The sequence below is a fragment of the Centroberyx affinis genome, unplaced genomic scaffold (genome assembly GCF_046629955.1).
Source record: "Centroberyx affinis isolate AG114_WGS23_722 - 3 ecotype Tasmania unplaced genomic scaffold, CSIRO-AGI_Caff_v1 ptg003581l_1, whole genome shotgun sequence".
NCBI classification, from domain to species: domain Eukaryota; kingdom Metazoa; phylum Chordata; class Actinopteri; order Beryciformes; family Berycidae; genus Centroberyx; species Centroberyx affinis.
This window is the reverse complement of record NW_027281507.1, coordinates 34,859-56,370: the sequence shown is the minus strand read 5'-3', so window position 1 is coordinate 56,370 and position 21,512 is coordinate 34,859. Positions and strand designations below refer to the sequence as shown.

Below are 21,512 nucleotides of genomic sequence, written 5' to 3'. Positions count from 1 at the left end.
GTCAAACAACAACATACCGTAACAAAATACATACATTTTACCATCAGTCGCTGACACGGCTTCCATGTTTTCCGCATCTTAAACGTCAAATCAATTGAAAAAATAGAAAACATAAACTTTGCTCGCTGTATTTACCACTTGTTGGGTCGGTTATATTCTCAACTCTTAGTTTCAATATATCCGACAGCACCCGAAAGCAGCGAAATCCGGAATCTTTGCGCTTAACCAATAGGAAGCGGCCTCGCGTGTCACATGACTAGGGCTTCGCGGGTGGGGGCGGAAGTAGAAACACTCGGCTGTGTCGCTTCCTCCCACCCCCCCCACCTTCACTGTGTGCTGCTACACCGACTGGAGCTGGTAGGATGGAAGTCTGCTGCTCTAACTTTTCACCCGGGCCTCGTTTTCGCTTTTCTGTCTGTTTGCAAACTGTTTACTCTGTCTGTACGATTCCTCTGACGTCCTTCTGGGGTTGCCTGCCCACTGGGTTGAGCTTTGTTTTGCTTTTCTCCCATCTTTAAACCTCACTTGATAGTGAAAGATGTGGTAGTTTTGTACTGATGCACTAGCCATTGTCTCAAAATTAAGAAAGATGCATATGTGTAACGTTACTGTGTAGAGTTTCTAAGAGGGTTAGTTTCTCTGAGAGGCAAACTGTTGTGTGCTTGGACTCCAGGGGCCAGTTGCATAAAGATAGACCTGGTCTTAGACTTAAATGTGACCTTTAGTCAAACTTGCTATAGACACTACTACTACTTCTTGGTTGTTGTAGATCTCTAAAGAGTTGTTTCTGTCTCTAAAGACTCTCTCTTCTTCAGGTTCTTTCCAAAAACCAAAGATTTACCATCTTTTATGAAACAGCTTCAGTATTTAAACTTCCCACTCTGATTTAGGCTGACTCGTTGCCATAACAACAAAGTTCTTTACTCAAGATTAGCCAGGGGGAAGGTGGCTAACGTTCCTACCTCAAAGTTAGTCAGTTGTAATATTTAAGTAACAGACAGTCTTAATTAGCCTAGTCCAACCTGAGAATGTAAGACCAGTCTAAGGCTTAGACTAGTCTTATACTAGCTTTATGCAACCGGCCCCAGGTTTTAAACAGTGGAAGTCAACTGTTTCCAAAATGTCTGAACTCCTCAGGTGCTGTTGAGGCCCCCCCCCCGCCAGAGTCTCCACGAATCAGCCCTACAGACAAGCCATGGATCCCAGTGGAAGACCCCCCAACCCCAGCCCCAACCCCACCCAGGGGACACCCGCGGGAGCCAAGGGCGCTCAGAGGCCCCACGTCAAGATCACTCCCTTCCACGGCTCGCCCATCGCCAGCAACGGCGGGTTCCCACGCAACAAGCGGCCAGGAGGAGTGCTGGCGGCCGCGAGGGCCCACGCGTCTCCCCGAGGTCTGTTCTCGGAAACACCCAGAAGCTCACCCGTCGCCGCCGCCGCCGGGAGCTCGGAGGACCAGACTCCCAGTTCGGCCTCCCTGCATCCCGCACCAGCAGGAAAGGCCAAGGCTATGAGCAAGACTGCCCCAAGTCCTCCTGTTCTCAAGGTAATCTTTTACTAATACTAGGGTTAGACCCGTGGGGGTTTTGGAAGGCCGATTTGACCAGGTTCAATCAGTGTTTCCCCCCCCCCAGAACTGTATTCTTGTCAGAGTGCAAAAGTCTCTGAAACAGCATTTAGACCATCATGGAACACTAAAACTCTCCACTGAAACCCAGACTAATGAAATACTTCTAGGAGCACTGAGGCCTGCTGAGAGAAAAAAGTAGGAACCTCTATCATATTGCAGGTGGATGACATTGACTGGCTCATAGGGTTCGACTGATATCGGTTTTTATTATACTTCTGTAGACCAGTAACTGTTCTCAGGGATACAAATGAGTGTGAAAGCATAGGATTTAAGGAAAGTTTGAAAATGAAGGTTCCAACCAATATGGGTTATTGAAGACTAATAGATATTTTTGGAATGAAGCTGCAGACAGCCAATATTTTGTGCTGATATTCAATATCTTTACATTTCAAAAAATTCCAAACAATGACAAGTATTTCGGGTCTTCCCCAGAACTGTATTCTTGTCGGGGTGGAAAAGCCTCTGAAACAGCATTAGAACATTATAGGACACTCAAACTCTTATTACAGCCAGGATAATAATAGCTCCTTTTCCCATTAAGGAACTTGGTGGAAGGCCAGGAACGAATAATGATAAAAACATATTGATGAAAACTTGTGTGGAATCAGATCAGAATGTCTCACTAGAATCAATTAAAGGTTTCCAATAGACAACCAGAGTAGTAGTCAGTCTAACCCTACTCCATACCAATTACAGTGCGTATTGATTTAATGACTGGATTGTAATTGCCTTCCTTTCGTAATATATTAACTAAAACTCGGTCTTCTCCCCTCCCCCCCCGCCCCTTCCAAAGCCCGTGGGCAGGAAGGCAGCCAAGTCGAGCTCGGCGGACGCCCCGAAGTCCGAGCCTCCTCCTCCTCACGCCGCGAAGCTTCCTCCGAGCCGGAAGGGCAAAGGCAGGAGCGCCGTCTCCGCCAAGCCTCAGCCAGGTGGGTCGCTCTCTCACGGCGCTTTTCAGTCACAGACTATATTAGATCGGATGAAACTTTAATGATCCCTGAGGGGGGAAACTGGGTCGGTGCAGCAGCAGCAGCAGAGAGAAGGACATGGATACGAACAGAGCAAATACAGAGCAGTGATGATAATACAACAAGAGAACATGTTGAAAACAGTACAGTGTCTTTACTGACAGATTCACAGGTTAGAAGCAGATGTGCAAATGTGCATCATTGTCTGTTCACATTATCAGGTCTACAGAGGGAAGATCCTATGTACAGAAGTGTGTGTAGACTTAAAAATGTGCATTGTAAGCTCTTCACATTATCAAAAATTACCACTGGAGGCAACTTAGGTACAGAAATGTATCCAAATATGCATTGTCAGCTCTTCACATTAGCAAAAATTACCACTGGAGGCAACTTAGGTACAGAAATGTATCCAAATGTGCATTGTCAGCTCTTCATATTATCAGAAATCATCAATGGAGGAAACTTAGATACAAAAATGTACAGAAATGCACCCAAATGTGCATTGTCAGCTCTTCACACTATTAAAAATTACCAATGGAGGAAACCTGGACACAGAAATGTATCCAAATGCGCTAATGTGCATTGTAAGCTATTCACATTATCAGATCATATTTATTTAGTAATCTATTTCCAGACTCCAGCGTACATTTATAGAACCACAGATTGATTTTATTCCTTATTTCATATTCTGTTTTTGAGCTATTCTATTTGCAGCATTTCTGCTTCAAAATATCGGTGTCTGAGTTCTAGTTGTTTTTCATGCTGTGCAAGAATGAATGGCAGCAAATGGCTTTTTCCGAAGGGAGGAAAACAAACCCTGATTCCTCCAACTATGCTGGCTGTGTGCAGACAGCAGCAGGAAGAATGAAAAGGAGAAGGGCGACCTAGACTATTGGCACTAACTTAAAAAAAACTCAATCTTATCCTTACTCAATGTGCTTTTCCCAAGCTGTGAAGAGGAAGAAGAGGAAGATGGGGATGTACAACTTGGTCCCGAAGAAGAAGGCCAAGATTCTGAAAGAGAAGCAGGAGAAAGTAAGTCCGTCTCTTTACTCCTCCATCTCAGACTTCCTACCGGTCACCTTTCAATGAAGAGCAACTGAATTCCTCAGAGAACATGTTCAGCCATCAGGAGATGTTTCGTTTAAAGTGCATTCACATGTACATCTACATTTATCTTGCGCTCTTACCTACAGGGTGTCAGGTCATAGGGATCAGTAACAGCATATATTTTTAGCCGTGACCACCAGCTAGTATAAGTCACTCAGTCAGTCTGTCACATGGTCACTTTAAAAGATAGCATTTTCCCACTGAGATACTAAGAAAAACATTACATCACACACCAAAATTAATCTTTTAGTTTGATAACATCGATTGATGTTGCACCCCATCAAGAATAGGCCCAAATAACAGATCATTGGCATATTCTGATATTTGTCACTGAAGAATAATCTTCATCTATAGAGTGAATGAATGAATGAATCAAATATATTTTCATGTCTTGTCTTACGACCCATCCCTTACGGCAGTGATTCTCAACCTTTTTCACATCAAGGACCCTAATTTAGTCCACATTAGAACCACGGACCCCCATTTGATGAGATTTTGTCTCTCGGACCCAAATCTGAGAACATTTTTATTGTTAGATATGATTTTGTCCAGAATTCCATGACTACCTGTATTGTAGTTAGAGAGATAACAGTGAAACTATGATCAAAACAGTCATGCTTCTACATTCTCTAATGGTGTTTACTTCTTCTAAATTAAATAACGATGAAGTTTAACAATTCATCAGTTTGCTGGGGACCCCCTGGAACCCCTTCAAGGACCCCTGGTGGTCCCCGGACCCCACGTTGAGAACCACTGCCTTACAGGATTTTAAGACACCAAAAACATAATTAAATACAATCACTTCCCAGTAAACAGTAGCTGCACGGCAAACATAGCTTCCAAAAAGATAGATCAAGGAAATAATACTAAAATACTTGTAGATTTAAAGAGCCCATGCTTTCTCTAGGTAGACGGCAAATGGAATAACTTGTGTTCAAAGAGCCATTTGATTAGTAATCTAGTGGAGACAAGATTACTATCTACATAAACCACAACAAACAACAAAATCTTCAAATCGAGAAATTAAGTTCTGGACAAAGTATGAAATTTTGAAGTTGAAACTTTGTAGGAACCCTGGGATTTGGGTTTGAATCCCACTTCCGACAACCAACTGTGATACTCGTTTAGAGTGACTTACAATGACTGAGCAGGTAGGGGTTCAATGTCATGCTAAAGGACATTTCAAAACAGACATTATGTAGGCTGTAGCAGGGTTCGAACCTATGTATATGTATTTAAATTCTCTCCATCTGCTCCGATTAGAAAGAGGACGCGGTCACCAGCGTGGAGACAGACCTGAAACCGGTGATCCGAGTAGAGACCCTGAAGGCCACGGAGCCGATGGCCGCCAGGAACGAAACCACGACGACGGTGGAGCTGGAGGAAGGCGGCCATGTCGAATACACCGAGCTGGCCTTGGACTGTCTGGACCTGAAAGCCCAGGAGGAGCTGCTGTCGCCTGCCCTCTCAGGTGCCCGACGGATCTGCCAGGCATCTCACACATGTAGACTAGGATAGTTTCCTGCTTTTGAACTATAACTAAATATTGGGATTTATGTGTGAAGGTTTACCAGCGGATTCTGAAGCGGGAGAAGCAGACCTGGCTGAGGAGTTGCCGCTGTGCTGTTGTCGCGTGGAGACTCCTAACACCGGAGGCAGCCTCTCCACGCCGGATCAGACCTGCATGGCCACGGAGAGCGTGGATGGAGTGGTAAGGGTTAGGGTTAGACCAGTATCTCGGTTTGGCGATATCCAAAAATCACATATGAGCCAGTCGGTGTCATCCACCTCCGATATGATGGAAGTTCTTGACCAGAGGAATCATTCCAGTGTGGTGTGGGAGGATTTGACTCAACAGTCGGTTTTAAAAGCTGCAGTGAGACCTGCCTCACCCTGCCTTGCCATGGCAATCAGTAAGACTTTGCTGCCCCATAGCATATAACGACCATAATAAATATATGATAAGGTGCTGATAAGGTTGTTGATCAATACCAATGACTCAACGATTACTTGGCCAGCTGCTGAGAGTTCAATTTCTTTTCAAAGCTCACTTTTCCACTTGCCAGTGACTTGTGTAAGTGGAAATAAGTTCTAGTGATGTCGTTGCAATTCCTACTGGTCGCCAATAGAGGTTGATAGAAGTCATAGATTACTTTAAGGAGCTGCTAACCCATCTAGAAGAACTTCATTAGTAAACTAAAAGCTGGTTCAGAGGCTTTTCCATCCTACCAGGAATAGTCGGGGAATAAATAATTATATGGGAAACAATGAATCCTTGTAATTTTTTGGGCATGAAAATGGTCACATTTAAAAACATTGAATCAGCACAAAATACCAGTAATTTAATTCCAAAAATATCAGCATTGGCCTTCAAAAACCCATATTGATCGAGCCCTAGTTTCTCCATAGGAGCTCATTTCGAAATATCCCAAGGCATAGTTCCATCGTTTTTTCCCACTTGTTTTCTCTCCACAGGTGAGTCGTTGCCAGCGGCGAGTGATGAAGCAGGAGATGATGCGGCCCTCCAACACGGTCCACCTCCTGGTCCTGTGCGAGGACCACCGGGCCGGCATGGTCAAGCACCAGTGCTGCCCCGGCTGCGGCCTCTTCTGCAGGGCGGTGAGTGGAGGCGAATCACGCACACACACAGTAGGCATAATATAGAGCTGACACGGGAGATCACTGCTCCAGCTTGCATTAGGTTCAACTCTCAACACCGGCCACATGGGTAAGATGGGGCATTTTGATTGGATTTATGATTTGAATTATTTGCCAATTTTAAAAGCATAAATAAAATCATTTTTCATATTGTCATAATACAGTCAGAAACCCATTTCCATTGTGGCCAACATATGATTACAGTTGCATTTATGAATTTGCAGATATCGTCTCTTTTATTAATAATCAGATATGGTCCAGTCAGTCAGTGATATGATGCAGTTTGATTGATTACATGTTTATTAGAATTAGAATATTGCACTATACTACACTATCTGACTATAATCTGAATTGATTCTAATGAGACATTTTAATCAGATTCCACACAAGTATGCATCAGATTCTTCTTCTTCTTTTTCTTCTTCTTCTAAATGGTGTTTCAAAGGTTTTTCCACCCTGACAAGAATACAACTCTGGGGGAAACACTGAATACTAGGAATATTTCGGGATTTAGGGAAAATGGCCAAATTTGAAGATATTACAAATATCAGCTATCAGCAGCTTTAATCCAATAATATTGGCACCAGCCTTCAAAAACCCACACGGGTCGAACCCTAATGTGGGGTTTCCCGGTCTCTCCCGCAGGGCTCCTTCATGGAGTGTCGGCCGTACGGCAGCATCTCCCACCGGTTCCACCGCGGCTGCGCCTCCATCTTGAAGGATCGCAGGTTTTGCCCCCACTGCGGGGAGGACGCCAGCGGGGCCAAGGAGGTCACGGTGTCCAAGCCCGACCCGCCTCCCTCCGTCCCCAGATCGGAGCCCGGGCCGGCTCTACCGGCCGGACCCGCCGTGCCCGCCCTGCCATGTGTACCCGCCACGCCCGCCGTTCCGCAGATATTCAGGGCGAAGAAGACCAGCGAGCCTCAGAGGACCAGAGAAGACAGCCCCAACATGTAACACAGACATGCTGCTGTTTAGCTTATCTCATCATCATTTCTCTGTCCCGCTACATAATGCTGCATTCGTCATATGGGAAAGATGGTAGATACGACTTCCTACAAGAAAATACTGTTCACTCAGCTTTCAGATGGTAAATACTACTAGAAAATACTGTTCACTCAGCTTTCAGATGGTAAGCACTATAGAAAATACTGTTTACTCAGCTTTCAGATGGTAAATACTATAGAAAATACTGTTCACCTCAGCTTTCAGGTGGTAAATACTATAGAAAATACTGTTCACCTCAGCTTTCAGATGGTAAATACTAGAGAAAATACTCCTTCACCTCAGCTTTCAGATGGTAAATACTATAGAAAATACTGTTCACCTCAGCTTTCAGGTGGTAAATACTAGAGAAAATACTGTTCACTCAGCTTTCAGATGGTAAATACTAGAGAAAATACTCCTTCACCTCAGCTTTCAGATGGTAAATACTATAGAAAATACTGTTCACCTCAGCTTTCAGGTGGTAAATACTATAGAAAATACTGTTCACTCAGCTTTCAGATGGTAAATACTAGAGAAAATACTGTTCACCTCAGCTTTCAGGTGGTAAATACTATAGAAAATACTGTTCACCTCAGCTTTCAGATGGTAAATACTAGAGAAAATACTGTTCACCTCAGCTTTCAGGTGGTAAATACTATAGAAAATACTGTTCACTCAGCTTTCAGGTGGTAAATACTACAGAAAATACTGTTCACTCAGCTTTCAGATGGTAAATACTATAGAAAATACTGTTCACTCAGCTTTCAGATGGTAAATACTATAGAAAATACTGTTCACTCAGCTTTCAGATGGTAAATACTATAGAAAATACTGTTCACCTCAGCTTTCAGATGGTAAATACTATAGAAAATACTGTTCAACTCAGCTTTCAGGTGGTAAATACTATAGAAAATACTGTTCACCTCAGCTTTCAGGTGATAAATACTATAGAAAATACTGTTCACCTCAGCTTTCAGGTGGTAAATACTATAGAAAATACTGTTCACCTCAGCTTTCAGATGGTAAATACTAGAGAAAATACTCCTTCACCTCAGCTTTCAGATGGTAAATACTATAGAAAATACTGTTCACTCAGCTTTCAGGTGGTAAATACTATAGAAAATACTGTTCACTCAGCTTTCAGATGGTAAATACTATAGAAAATACTGTTCACCTCAGCTTTCAGATGGTAAATACTATAGAAAATACTGTTCACCTCAGCTTTCAGATGGTAAATACTAGAGAAAATACTGTTCACCTCAGCTTTCAGATGGTAAATACTAGAGAAAATACTGTTCACTCAGCTTTCAGATGGTAAATACTAGAGAAAATACTGTTCACTCAGCTTTCAGATGGTAAATACTAGAGAAAATACTGTTCACCTCAGCTTTCAGATGGTAAATACTATAGAAAATACTGTCCACCTCAGCTTTCAGGTGGTAAATACTATAGAAAATACTGTTCACTCAGCTTTCAGGTGATAAATACTATAGAAAATACTGTTCACCTCAGCTTTCAGATGGTAAATACTATAGAAAATACTGTTCACCTCAGCTTTCAGGTGGTAAATACTATAGAAAATACTGTTCACCTCAGCTTTCACATGGTAAATACTACAGAAAATACTGTTCACTCAGCTTTCACATGGTATATACAATACTTGAGAACTAGTGGATTCTCTCTTTTAAAATATCATGGCAGGAAACAACTACTTGCTGGATTTTTGGTTTATTGTTGACACTCCAGAGTTTGTTTTGCTGAGAGACATGTAACATCACTAACTGTGTTGAGTGTGAAAAAGCTGATCAGGGCAACCAAAGTCTACAGACAACTACAATCATATAAAAACAATGGGTTTAAACCCATTTGAAATGAGTGAACACTTCAAAGTGGATGTTTTGAATCAAGGCGTTCCAACAGTTATTCCCATATGACATGAATGCAGCAGCGTAGTTTATTTACTTTTGTCAAATATTCAGAAGGAATCATTCAGGTTCATTATACGTTTTTATCTGTTTCTACATGAGAGTTCATCATCAATCATATCTACATCCACATTTTAAGCTTTTAGCTGACTTATCCAGAGCAGTTTACAATGAATGCAGCAATAGAGTAAGCTTAATTTCCAAAGATCACAGCTAGTAGCCACCAATAGTAGGGTGTTACATGACTGCAACATAGTTAATTTCCTAATGTCCAATAGTCAAATCCTGTCTGAGAAATTCCTGTCTGCTGTCTTGTTGAAGGTTGAAGGGAGACGCTCTGAGCGCTGCAGATCGACTGCCTAAAGAGTCACTGGAGAGCATCCTGATGGCACTGGATGATGAAAAGTAAGGCTGATCACGCAATCGTTTGGCATAAATTTGCAAAAATTGCAGCGTGGGATCAGAGTTTGCACTTTGATAAAAACAACTTCTTATTCTTTTTTTAGCTTGAAACCAAAAAAGGTGAAGTACCCCACCAAGCAGCTGTACATCTCTGCAAAAGAAGGAGAGCTCCAGAAGGTTATTCACCTTTTAGGTAACGAAAGCATTTTTTTTTTTGGCATGGGTGGGAATGGGACCCCTTAACTCTGGCTATATCTCTCAAGGTGTAATACCTAACACACACCAACTGCCAAACCTCTGTGTATTACAGTGGACGGGAAAGACCCCAACTTCTTGATGGAGGGCCAAAACAAGCGCACCCCTCTGCATGCAGCAGCCGCCGAGGGCCACCAGGAGATCTGCCACATGCTGGTCCAGGTATGGAGATCTGGGTCCCGCAATAGACACTGTAGCTCAGATCTGTGCTTCATTCAGTTTGGCAGGTCCAGTGTTAGAAGTAGTGGCTCATTATAGTTCTCTCAGTCATCATTCTAATCATAATTCAAAATTCATTTATTTGGGTTTTGAGATCTAAAAACTACAAAGTACTCTTGTCTAGTGTGAAATGTGAAAGTATATAAAATTGTAAAAATAGAAGTAATACTCACTTGGGGTATATTGTCTCACTGGAAAAAATATTTCCTAGCATAGATTATTCATTCTTCATCTTTAGGTAATAGTGAGAAATCCATACTTTTTTGTTTCCGAATTGCTCTAATTTGACTTTTCTTGGTAGGAAGTCTTACCCCAGGTTCGTTCAATATATCACTGGGAGTGTGTAGTGTGTATTCATAATGTGGAATACCTGTCACCCATGGAGTTAATGCATTTGATTCCAGTGTCTGGGCTTTCAAATGAAAAATAAAACTAAACTTAATAAAACTTGAAATCTAAATCTAGTGTTTTAAATCAGTGGTTCTCAACGTGGGGTCCGGGGACAACCAGGGGTCCTTGAGGGAGTTCCAGGGGGTCCCCAGCAAATTGATGAATTGTTAAACTTCACCATTATTTAATTGACAAGAAGTTAAAACAATTAGAGAATGTAGAAGAATGACTGTTTTGGTCATAGTTTCACTGTTATCTCTCTACCTACAATACAGATAGTCATGGAATTCTGGACATATTCTCAGATTTGGGTCTGAGACACAAAATTAAATGGGGTCCGTGGCCCCAATGTGGACTAAATTAGGGGTCCTTAATATAAAAAAGGTTGAGAATCACTGTTTTAAATGACTGCAAATGCCTGTGTGTGTGTGTGTGTGTAGGCCGGCGCCAACCTGGACACGTTCGATGAGGAGCAGCGAACGCCGCTGATGGCTGCCTGTGAAAACAGCCATCTGGATACAGTGAAGTACCTGCTCAGAGCCGGGGCAGCTGTCGGCCACAAGGTTGGCCAGGAGATAAAACACCCATAATGAATACATCTCAGTCAGTGTTACCTGTCGTATCAGCCCGACGCGGGGCTTTTGTCTGAAAAACTGATGGGAATTTTGCTTCTCCATCCACGGTCCAATGAATTCTCATTCTATTAACCACAGCCACAGAGCTCAATGCTTTTGTGCTATTTTTAAAGTCACAATGAAATGGAAAAACAACTTTTTTCGTCTATCTTGTTAGCTAATTCTCACGTCATTCTCAGTCATTCCTATGTTCCCAGGGTCCTATGTTCCCCAGATTTATATGGCACATAATGGGAACATGACAAAGGCTCCTATGTTCCCCGGGTCCTATGTTCCCCAGTCCTACATTTGTGCTCTCCCAGGGTCCTATGTTCCCAAGGTCCTGTGTTCCCAGGGTCCTATGTTCCCAGGGACCTATGTTCCCATGGTCCTATGTTCCCAAGGTCCTATGTTACCAGGGTCCTATGTTCCCAAGGTCCTATGTTCCCAAGGTCCTATGTTACCAGGATCCCATGTTCCCAGGGTCCTATGTTCCCAGGGTCCTATGTTCCAAGGGACCTATGTTACCAGGGTCCTATGTTCCCCAGCTCTATATAGCACATAATGGGAACCTGAAAAAGATGTTCCCCAGCTCTGTATCCACTTAATGTGGTTAGATAGGGTTAGGGTTAAACACATAGGACCCTGGGAACATAGAACCCTGGGAACATAGATACGCTCCCATATACACCTTAGTTACTTCATCGCGTAGTAGACATCCTGGTGGCTAATTTCATTCATTTAGAAGAATGCGGAATTTGTGAAGCTCAAGATTATGAGCGAAGCATTTTGAACACTATTTGAACGTTCCCTGTCCGCGCCAAATTATGGAAGCGAGACGCCGTCAAAAATGCCATTTCCTTGTGACTTTTTAACAGTAACGGAGGCAGTGTGTGACGTTGTTCAATGTGAATCATGTTGTCATCCCAGGATATCAGGGGTTCCACCTGTCTGCATCTGGCAGCTAAGCGGGGACATTATGATATAGTCCATCATCTGCTCGCCAAGGCATCCAAATACATCAACTGTCAGGTACACACGCATACCCGCTCACCTGCTAACCGCTGCTTCACTAACTGACTATATGTGCATTTATCATGTGCTAATGCTGCGTTCCATTTAAAGTAAATACAAACCGTTGAGAGGTTTTCCCCATGCAACAGCTACTGCTACGTTAACGGTATTTGGCAACGTTAGCTAGCTAGTTAGCATAGAACGCTAGCAGCTGTAAGTGCATTTCAAATACATATTTTTAACCATTTACCAGGTCACGTGTAAAACAAAGTGAGCATTATAAACATGTTAAATAATGCTGTGTAGTGTTTACAGTGTATGTCACCGTATTAATGTTGATGCTAACTGCATCTTTAAACTTCGAGGTTGAGAAGTTAGTTAGCGTTTGTTAGCATAAGAAGTTAGCATTTCGAGTTGAACGGGCGTTTCACTGCGTTTTCTGGCATCTCTGGAACGCAGCATGAAATCAATAATGTGTGAATAATTCCAGTAAACACAATAGGGTTCCAGCATTATGTACTTGAACCCCTAATTCTAAAAAACATATTGACTAGCTGTGGTCATGAAGGAACCTAAATAATTTCACAGGTGTACGATAGTGACTGGCTGCTCTTCTGTTTCTTTTGGAGTATTGAAAGCCATGAAGTGCAGTAAGCTTTTACTTAAAGCTGAAATAATTGAATCTGAGTGCAAAGAGCATGCTAAGCTCTCAGCACTGTAAGGAACGTGCCGTACTGCATCTTTTCTATCTAAAGTAATGCAAACGGAAGCCACTGCTGTCGTGAGAGATTCCTGGTTAAAATGCAGCCTTACTGAAAGTCAAGGAATTGCACAAATGGGTCACTTTACAGGAATATAGAGTGTATTTTCCAGCTTGTTTCACACATTCATCGCATTAGATGGTGTTCAGCCCAACTGGAGTGGAAACCAGAGTGAAAAAACAACATTAACAAGACTTTTTTCTAGATTTAAGTTCTTTTTTTGATATGAATGTAACCAGGCTCAGTAGGGGATTCTCAGCATGAAAGCTTTGCATCAGTTGTGTGTGTGTGTGTGTGTGTGTGTGTGTGTGTGTGTGTGTGTGTGTGTGTGTGCAGGACAACGGCGGATGGACTCCGATCACCTGGGCCATCGAGTACAAGCACAAGGAGCTGGTACATGTGCTGTTAGCCAGAGGAGCTGATGTTAACATCCGAGACAAGGTCAGTGCCGGAGACGCGCTGTTCGCTGTACCACACACACACACACACACACCCACACACACACACACACACTCGCGTCTGTTTTCACACCCCATACAGGGCCGCAGCCCGTCGAGGTCGACCCGCTGACAAGTGTGATCTCATGGGATGCATAATATTTTTTTTTGTGCCTCACCTCTCAACTGAGTGAAAATTTAAGTACAGTGTGTGTGTGTGTGTCTGGGGGGTTGCTATAACACCTTGAGCAAGGAAAAAAGTAGCCCTCACTTCTTTTACTTGATTAAATATGATTAGAGATACTTATAACTATGGCAGACTTTACTAATTGCATCATTTTATGCAGTTTGCTATTCGGTAATTATGTCACAATACCATCTATTGTCCTGAATGTAAATCAGTTTGCAAAGGCCAACGCTGAAACCATAATGCACATCAGCATATAACATATAAAACAACATTAATCAGCTTACAAACTTCACAGTATTGATATCAGTCCTTTTATTGATCAGAGAAGAGATAAGAGTGCCCGGGACTATTTTTTTTTGAGATTCCCTTTTGATGACCTTTCTCCTCACCTTCTGTAATTTGCTTTTAAACCGATGTCCAGGAAGAGAACGTCTGCCTCCACTGGGCGGCGCTGTCGGGCTGTGACGACGTGGCCCAGGCTCTGCTGGAGGCCCGGTGCGACCTCGGCGCCGCCAACGTCCACGGAGACTCGCCGCTGCACGTGGCCGCCAGAGAGAACCAGCTGGAGTGCGTGATGTGAGTCTGCAGCCTGGGGAACACGGTTAACTCGGGTTAGGCTGATACAGCAGATCTGGTCCACCTCTGATATAGGGCTGGGCGATATGGTTGAAATCAATATCATGATAATCTTATAAAAGGATTTTTCTCGATATCAATATCAATATATATCACGATATGGTTCATGTATGCAAAATCACGTTAAATAATCAAATTAATGTTCATCTCATTGAACCTAATGGTGATGTTAGGTGTGATGTCAAACAAAACAGAAATATTCAAATAATATTCCTACCACACCTAATTTTATGAGAGTTTTTAAGTAAAATTTGCTTGTCATCATCAATTTAGACAGCAGAAATGTGTGTCACGATATCAAAATATCTTCATATCATCACGATATGATTCCACTGAAAGACGATAAACGATAATATTGAATTATCACCCAGCCCTATATTGATCAGTATTACACCAGTTGGCTATCTTGACCTGAACTGATTCAAAAGCAGCATTTTCTTCCTCTTCCACTCATCCTCCTCCTCTTCATCCCGAGTTTCAGTGGAGAGTTTAATGTCCCATGGTCAAGAATAAAATTCCGGGGGAAAACACTGATACATTTTTGGCATGAAAATGATCAAATTTAAAGATATTGAATATCAGTGCAGAATATCAGCTATAGGCACTGGTTGATCCCTATACTCAATGTTCCATGTGGCTCCACCTAGATTGGAGCTGAAGACATCAGTCTAGTGTATTGTTACTTCTTGTTGCTTGCACTATTGTCATTGTTGTTATCCTTAGACATTATTTATCCGTTCATGTCACAAAAATTGCATTGCATAATGGTGTAAATATACGGTATAAACAAGGTAGCATAAGCATAGCACAAATAAGTTGTCTGTGTACGGGACCACATGACATTTATATTGACATTTTTAGGCATTTAGCTGACACCAGAGTGACTTACAATGAGTGTGACCGTAGAATAAGCTTCCTTCCTTCAGTCGATCACCAAAAAATGACAAGGAAGGCGCTATTAGGGATATTCCTGTCTCCGTATGGTGATCATCTAAGAACAAAGTGCTCGGAAAAGAAATGGAGGAGGGAGACCATATCATGAAAACTCCTTTAGATGAACCTAATCCCCAGACTTTCTAACCTCAGCGAGCCGTCCGTGTCCCCCCGGCAGGTTGTTCCTGTCCCGAGGAGCTGACGTCAACGAGAGGAACAGGGAGGGAGAGACCGCTCTGGACTGCTGCGTCTACGCCTCCAAGGTCTGGACGGCTCTCAACACCAACAAGAAGCTGACCGACGCCAGGAGAGGCAGGGACTGCCACGGAGAACGAGTCCTGAGCAGGTAGACGGAGGGGGCGAATTCAAAAATGCATTGTGATCAAGCGAAAAACAAGGCTGTTTTCAGGGTTCCCACCTGTCATGGAATTTCTGGAATATCACGGAATCTAGAGAGGTGTATTCCAGACATGGAAAGTCAGGGAATTTCTCTGGGGAAGTCAGGGAATATAAAGGCATTTTACAAATGGGTCGCTTTAGAGGAATACAGCAGAATGTGTTTTCCAGCTTGTTTCACACATGAATTGCATCAGATGGTTTCCAGCCCAACTGGAGTGGAAACCAGACTGAAAAACATTAACAAACCAGGAAGAAAGAACATTTTTAGGTCATGGTAGTGTATGGTGTGTTTTCTTAATTCCTGAGAAGTTGACATTTTGGACAATAGAGGTTTTCACCCAACAGTGTTTTCAATACTTTTATGTGCGATATGCATTTCTATGGGTATTTTACGGTCATAATTCTGACTTACATACATTTTTCAACACATTTTTCACATGTGGCCCTAATCCTCTTCCTTAGTATTTACTTCTTTTAGCCAAAAAATATTCAAATCAAATTTTTTAAAAATATGCCTCCTTCTCCCTAGGGACATCTCTCGTGGGTACGAGGCGGTTCCTATAACCTGCGTTAACGCCGTGGACGGCGAGCCCTGCCCGGAAAACTTCAAATACATCCCAGACAGCTGTGTCACCTCCCCACTCAACATAGACAAGGACATCACCCACCTACAGGTCAGACTCCACCGCTCTCTCCCTTCACTCCAAAACTGTCTAGTCTAGTCTGAAATTTATGCAGTCATAATACTGTAATGGTATCTTCCACCAAATGCCATATGTCACCTCACTTGTAACAATGCGCTGTTTGTTAATATAAATAATAATCCCCCTCTCTCATTCAGCACTGTGCCTGTACAGACGACTGCTCATCCAGCACCTGCATGTGTGGTCAGCTCAGTCTGCGCTGTTGGTATGACAACGTAAGTTAACACACACACACACACACACACACACACACACACATACACACACGTACATATATATCACCAAATGTATCTTCAGTTTTCATTTGAATCATTTCACCAAAAGAAGCAAATGGGACCAGCAGTAATGTTGGTTTTATTTTCTTATGTTGTATTACATTACTTCATTGCCAGTTGGTCATAGTAAGTTTGATGATGAATACAGAACAGAGTTAATACAACATACCAGACGTGTTTTGTTTATCACATTAACTAAAAAATATAATTAGACTTCGAATGCCTTAACAATTCCTTTCTTATATTTCCCATTTATAATTTCAGAACTAGTTTCCAGATCTAGTTTTGCCAGCTTTGTTTCTTTATTCTGATTCTTTTTAAACTGGTAATAAATCTAGTTCCAGTGTCATTAAAAATGTCTAGCTTTCTGAAAGCTGCAGATACCCTGTGTAAAGAGAGAGGATGTACCTGTTTTTATCTGTCATAGCATACGGTAACTTTCTTCTTCTTGTGTGTGCAGGAGGGTCGACTGCCACTGGACTTCTGCCAGCGGGAGCCTCCGGTGCTGTTTGAGTGTAACCACGCCTGCTCCTGCTGGAGGACCTGCAGGAACCGAGTGGTCCAGAACGGACTGAGGTGAGTCCATTAGTCCCATAAAACCATAGTCACTCAGAATTATTTCTATTTGCAGAGTTTACGCATTTCAATTGTATGACAAATTCCCGCTAAATTGGATTAAGTTGTGCTAATTTAAAAGTGTTATCATTTGTGAAACTGACTCAGATAGGACTAACATACATTGACTGAATGAATTCCAATGAGTGTGCTAGGGGAGTGCAAGTCATTTTCCTGTGATCATCTAAACCAGTGCTTCTCAACGTGGGGTCCGGGACCACCAGGGGTCCTTGCGGGGGTTCCAGGGGGTCCCCAGCAAATTGATGAATTATTAAACATCACCATTATTTCATTTACAAGAAGTTAACACAGTTAGAGAATGTAGAAGAATGACTGTTTTGATCATAGTTTCTCTGTTATCTCTCTACCTACAATACAGATAGTCAGGGAATTCTGGACAAAATCATATCTAACAATAAAAATATTCTCAGATTTGGGTTTGAGTGACAGAATCTCATTAAATGGGGGTCCGTGGCTCTAATGTGGACTAAATTAGGGGTCCTTGATATGAAAAAGGTTGAGAATCACTGATCTAAACCTTCTGTCTCTCATTGTCTTATATAGCAATCCCCATCCGTCTGGTATTGTTATAAAGCAAAAATGGGACTAAGAATTGTTTGGAAATACTGTTTGACCCAGGCTGGGGTCAAACAGTAGAAAGCCACAGCCTCAGACGTTTCCCCTGAAATGACCCGCTGCCGTCAGCTGAGTAATGGCTGTTGCGCGGTTGTTGTTGTTGTTTGTTTGTTTCAGAGCCCGCCTGCAGCTCTACAGGACGCAGAAGATGGGCTGGGGAGTGCGGGCGATGCAGGATATTCCTCAAGGAGCGTTCATTTGCGAGTGAGGACGGCCTCTCCTAAAAGAAACAACCTGAATGTAATGTTTTTGCGGCATGAAATATTGAACGGCAGCCGAGCTCCGAGCTTTCCCTCTAACCCCCCCCCGTGCTTCCACAGGTACGTCGGGGAGATCATAACGGACGGAGAGGCCGACAAACGGGAGAACGACTCGTTCCTCTTCACCCTTGACAATAAGGTGATTTAATTAGTCTGCATTATTGATTTAGTGATTTTTTGGGGGGCAAATATGGTCTCAGTTAGTGGGAATGAGACGCTCTTCTCTGTTGCAACCTCACTTTGTAGTTTAGGCTGGTAAGATGGCTGGATTTTTACATTAAAAAAAAAAACTTGCCTAGTCAAACTTGTCTGATGCCATAACATCAATGACACAGGCCTATGACACTGCAAAAAACATCACAGGGATAGTGATTCAATGCCTGTACATTCACTTTTTGGTCACAAGGTGGCACTGCAGAGTTGCTCAGCCACACTGGGCAAGAACTCATTGGACTGGCTTTCCTCTGTCAGCATTATTCATGGTTTTATGAATTTTGATTGATTCTTTTTATTTATTTACAGATAGCCAGACACATCCATTCATACCTATGGTAACACAGATAGACAGACACTCCCATTAATATCTGTGGTAACACAGATGGACAGACACTCCCATTAATACATATAGTAACACAGATAGACACTCCCATTAATACCTATGGTAACACAGATGGACAGACACTCCCATTAATACCTATGGTAACACAGATAGACACTCCCATTAATACCTATGGTAACACAGATAGACACTCCCATTAATACCTATGGTAACACAGATAGACACTCTCATTAATACCTATGGTAACACAGATAGACACTCCCATTAATACCTATGGTAACACAGATAGACACTCCCATTAATACCTATGGTAACACAGATAGACACTCTCATTAATACCTATGGTAACACAGATAGACACTCCCATTAATACCTATGGTAACACAGATAGACACTCTCATTAATACCTATGGTAACACAGACACACACTCCCATTAATACCTATGTTAACAGATAGACACTCCCATCAATACCTATGGTAACACAGATAGAGAGACATTCCCATTCATACCTATGGACAGTTTAGAATCTCCAGTCTCCCTTACTATGGGAGGAAACCCAGGAGAACATGGGAAGAACATGCAAACTCCACACAAAAAGGACCCAATAGATGCCTCAAATGCAAATGTAACATGTAGTTCTGATCTCTCCTGACTGCTCAGTCCACTACCTGTGCGTTCGGTCCGCAGGTAGGCGACGTGCACTGCATCGACGCGCGGCTTTTCGGCAACGTGGGCCGCTTCATCAACCACCTGTGCGAGCCCAACCTGCTGGCCGTGCGGGTGTTCACCATGCACCAGGACCTGCGCTTCCCCCGGATAGCCTTCTTCTCCAGCCGGCCCGTCAAAGCCGGAGACCAGATCGGGTGAGTGGTGGGGAAAACCGACATTCACGGGGTCTTGAAAGACTCGCAGAGACCATAAGGAGCGTTTTTAGCCTTAGAAAACGTTATCGCACAAGTGAACTCTATCTGAATGTTGTCCAATCAGATGACGTCTCTTCCTCTTTATCCCGTTGCCCAGGTTTGACTACGGCGATCACTACTGGAGGATCAAGAGCAAGCACTTCAGCTGCCAGTGCGGCTCTCCAAAGTGCCGCCACGCATCTGCTAACAGATAGATGCAGAACTCACTGTTGACCGTTCTAGCACTCCCCCCCCCGCCGCCCTGTCTCCACACACACACACACACACATAAACACACACACACTTATGAACTCGCTCACAGATAATAGCAGCGCTTTGATTGAGCAGCCACCGTCAGATAATTCAGATATTGACTCTTAAGATAAGTTATTTGTCCGTACTGATTGGTCTGTGTTGATCTTCCAATCCAATTTTGTGAAGCAAGGAACGGAAGCCATCTACAGCTATTTGTGAAAAATGTTACATTCTGCCATCTACCAGTACAGCATCTAATTTATTTATACACTTAGCAACTGAAAGAATGCATTAGGTCATTTTACCATCCGAACCGCACTGCAGCCTGCCCTGAACCGAGGAAAATGAACAGCAGCCATTGGTACTGACCGATTTCTAAAGAGTGAAAACACACTGATCAGTATTGGCTCAATCAGAGAATTTTAACAGATCATTTTAACCCTCATGGACTCTCACTGTAATAATTCAAAGTGTGACGTTAGTGGATTAATGAACGGAAATCATGTTTTTGGTAGACTGTGTTCTGTTTTATGAACCTCCTTTTTACTATGTGTCTAATTAGCAATTAAATACATTTTAAAGCAACTTTTCTTATTTTTTCTTTTTGGATCCTCTTCACTGGTCAACTTAAATGCATTTTTGTGTTGAGAAAGTAGAGATGATAGAGAGTAGAGATTATTATTATTTCCACAGGGCGGTGGAAAGAGAGACCCACATTAGGGCCTCAGACCCCCTTTTGAGCAGATTTAACACCAGGGAAGCCAAAGGGGATTTTTTCATAGCTGATTTAGTGTTGAATTGTAGAACTGTCTACACTGTAAAGTTTTCTGTCACTGAAAAATGAACTCAGATTGTCCTTTGTGGCAAACTCCACCCACTGATTAATTAAACAAACCAGAAACTACTGATTTCTCTAATGCTTTTTGACCCAGGTCTGTTTAGCAGAGGGGTTCTCAACGTTTTTATGTCACAGACCCCCACATAGACCCACATTAAGCCATGGACCTCCAATTAATACGCTTTTGTCCCAGGGACCCATATGAGGAGATTTTAGCTGTTTAGATTTAGCATTGGGCTGTAGAACTGTCTTGACTGTATGTGGAGAGGTAATAGTGGTCAGACTGAAACCTTACATCACAATAGTTATTTGTTAATTGGGATAATTTCTAGTGAAATAAATGATAGTAAACTGTTCCCCATTTTGCTGGGGACCCCTGGAATCTCCTCAAGAACCCCTGGAGCTCCATCAAGAACCCCTGGAACCACCTCAAGAACCCCTGGAACCTCCTCAAGAACCCCTGGAACCACCTCAAGAACCCCTGGAGCTCCCTCAAGAACCCCTGGAGCTCCCTCAAGAACCCTTGAAACCCCCCACACAGACCCCTGGAACCTCCTCAAGAACCCCTGGAACTCCATCAAGAACCCCTGGAACTCCCTCAAGAATCCCTGGAACCTCCTCAAGAACCCCTGGAACTCCCTCAAGAATCCCTGGAACCCCCTCAAGAACCCCTGAAACCCCCTCACAGACCCCTGGAACCTCCTCCAGAACCCCTGGCACTCCATCAAGAATCCCTGGAACCACCTCAAGAACCCCTGGAACCCTCTCAAAGACCCCCGGAACCCCGTCACAGACCCCTGGAACCCCCTCAAGAACCACTGGAACCCCATCAAGGACGCCTGGAGGTCCTCGGATGTGCTGCCCAAATGTTAGGTAGGCAAATAAGAAAAGTGGTTTTCTTCAGAGCTGCTGTGGACATCATAGTGATTGCAATTCCA

General features: G+C 43.0%; 1 protein-coding gene across 1 annotated transcript; it reads left to right on the top strand.

The window, feature by feature from the left end:
• The first annotated feature begins 1,201 nt into the window (after nt 1-1,201).
• Nucleotides 1,202-20,604, top strand: ehmt1a (euchromatic histone-lysine N-methyltransferase 1a). Its single transcript, XM_071540201.1, has 22 exons — nt 1,202-1,546; nt 2,424-2,559; nt 3,548-3,633; nt 4,972-5,179; nt 5,274-5,419; nt 6,184-6,327; nt 7,012-7,319; nt 9,600-9,683; nt 9,785-9,873; nt 9,991-10,097; nt 10,985-11,107; nt 12,089-12,190; nt 13,270-13,374; nt 13,982-14,136; nt 15,308-15,475; nt 16,058-16,202; nt 16,370-16,447; nt 16,968-17,083; nt 17,876-17,962; nt 18,079-18,157; nt 19,267-19,442; nt 19,600-20,604. The coding sequence occupies exons 1-22, from the start codon at nt 1,511-1,513 to the stop codon at nt 19,694-19,696; spliced, it is 2,775 nt and encodes a 924-aa protein (XP_071396302.1). The 5' UTR covers nt 1,202-1,510; the 3' UTR covers nt 19,697-20,604.
• The last annotated feature ends 908 nt before the right edge of the window (nt 20,605-21,512 follow it).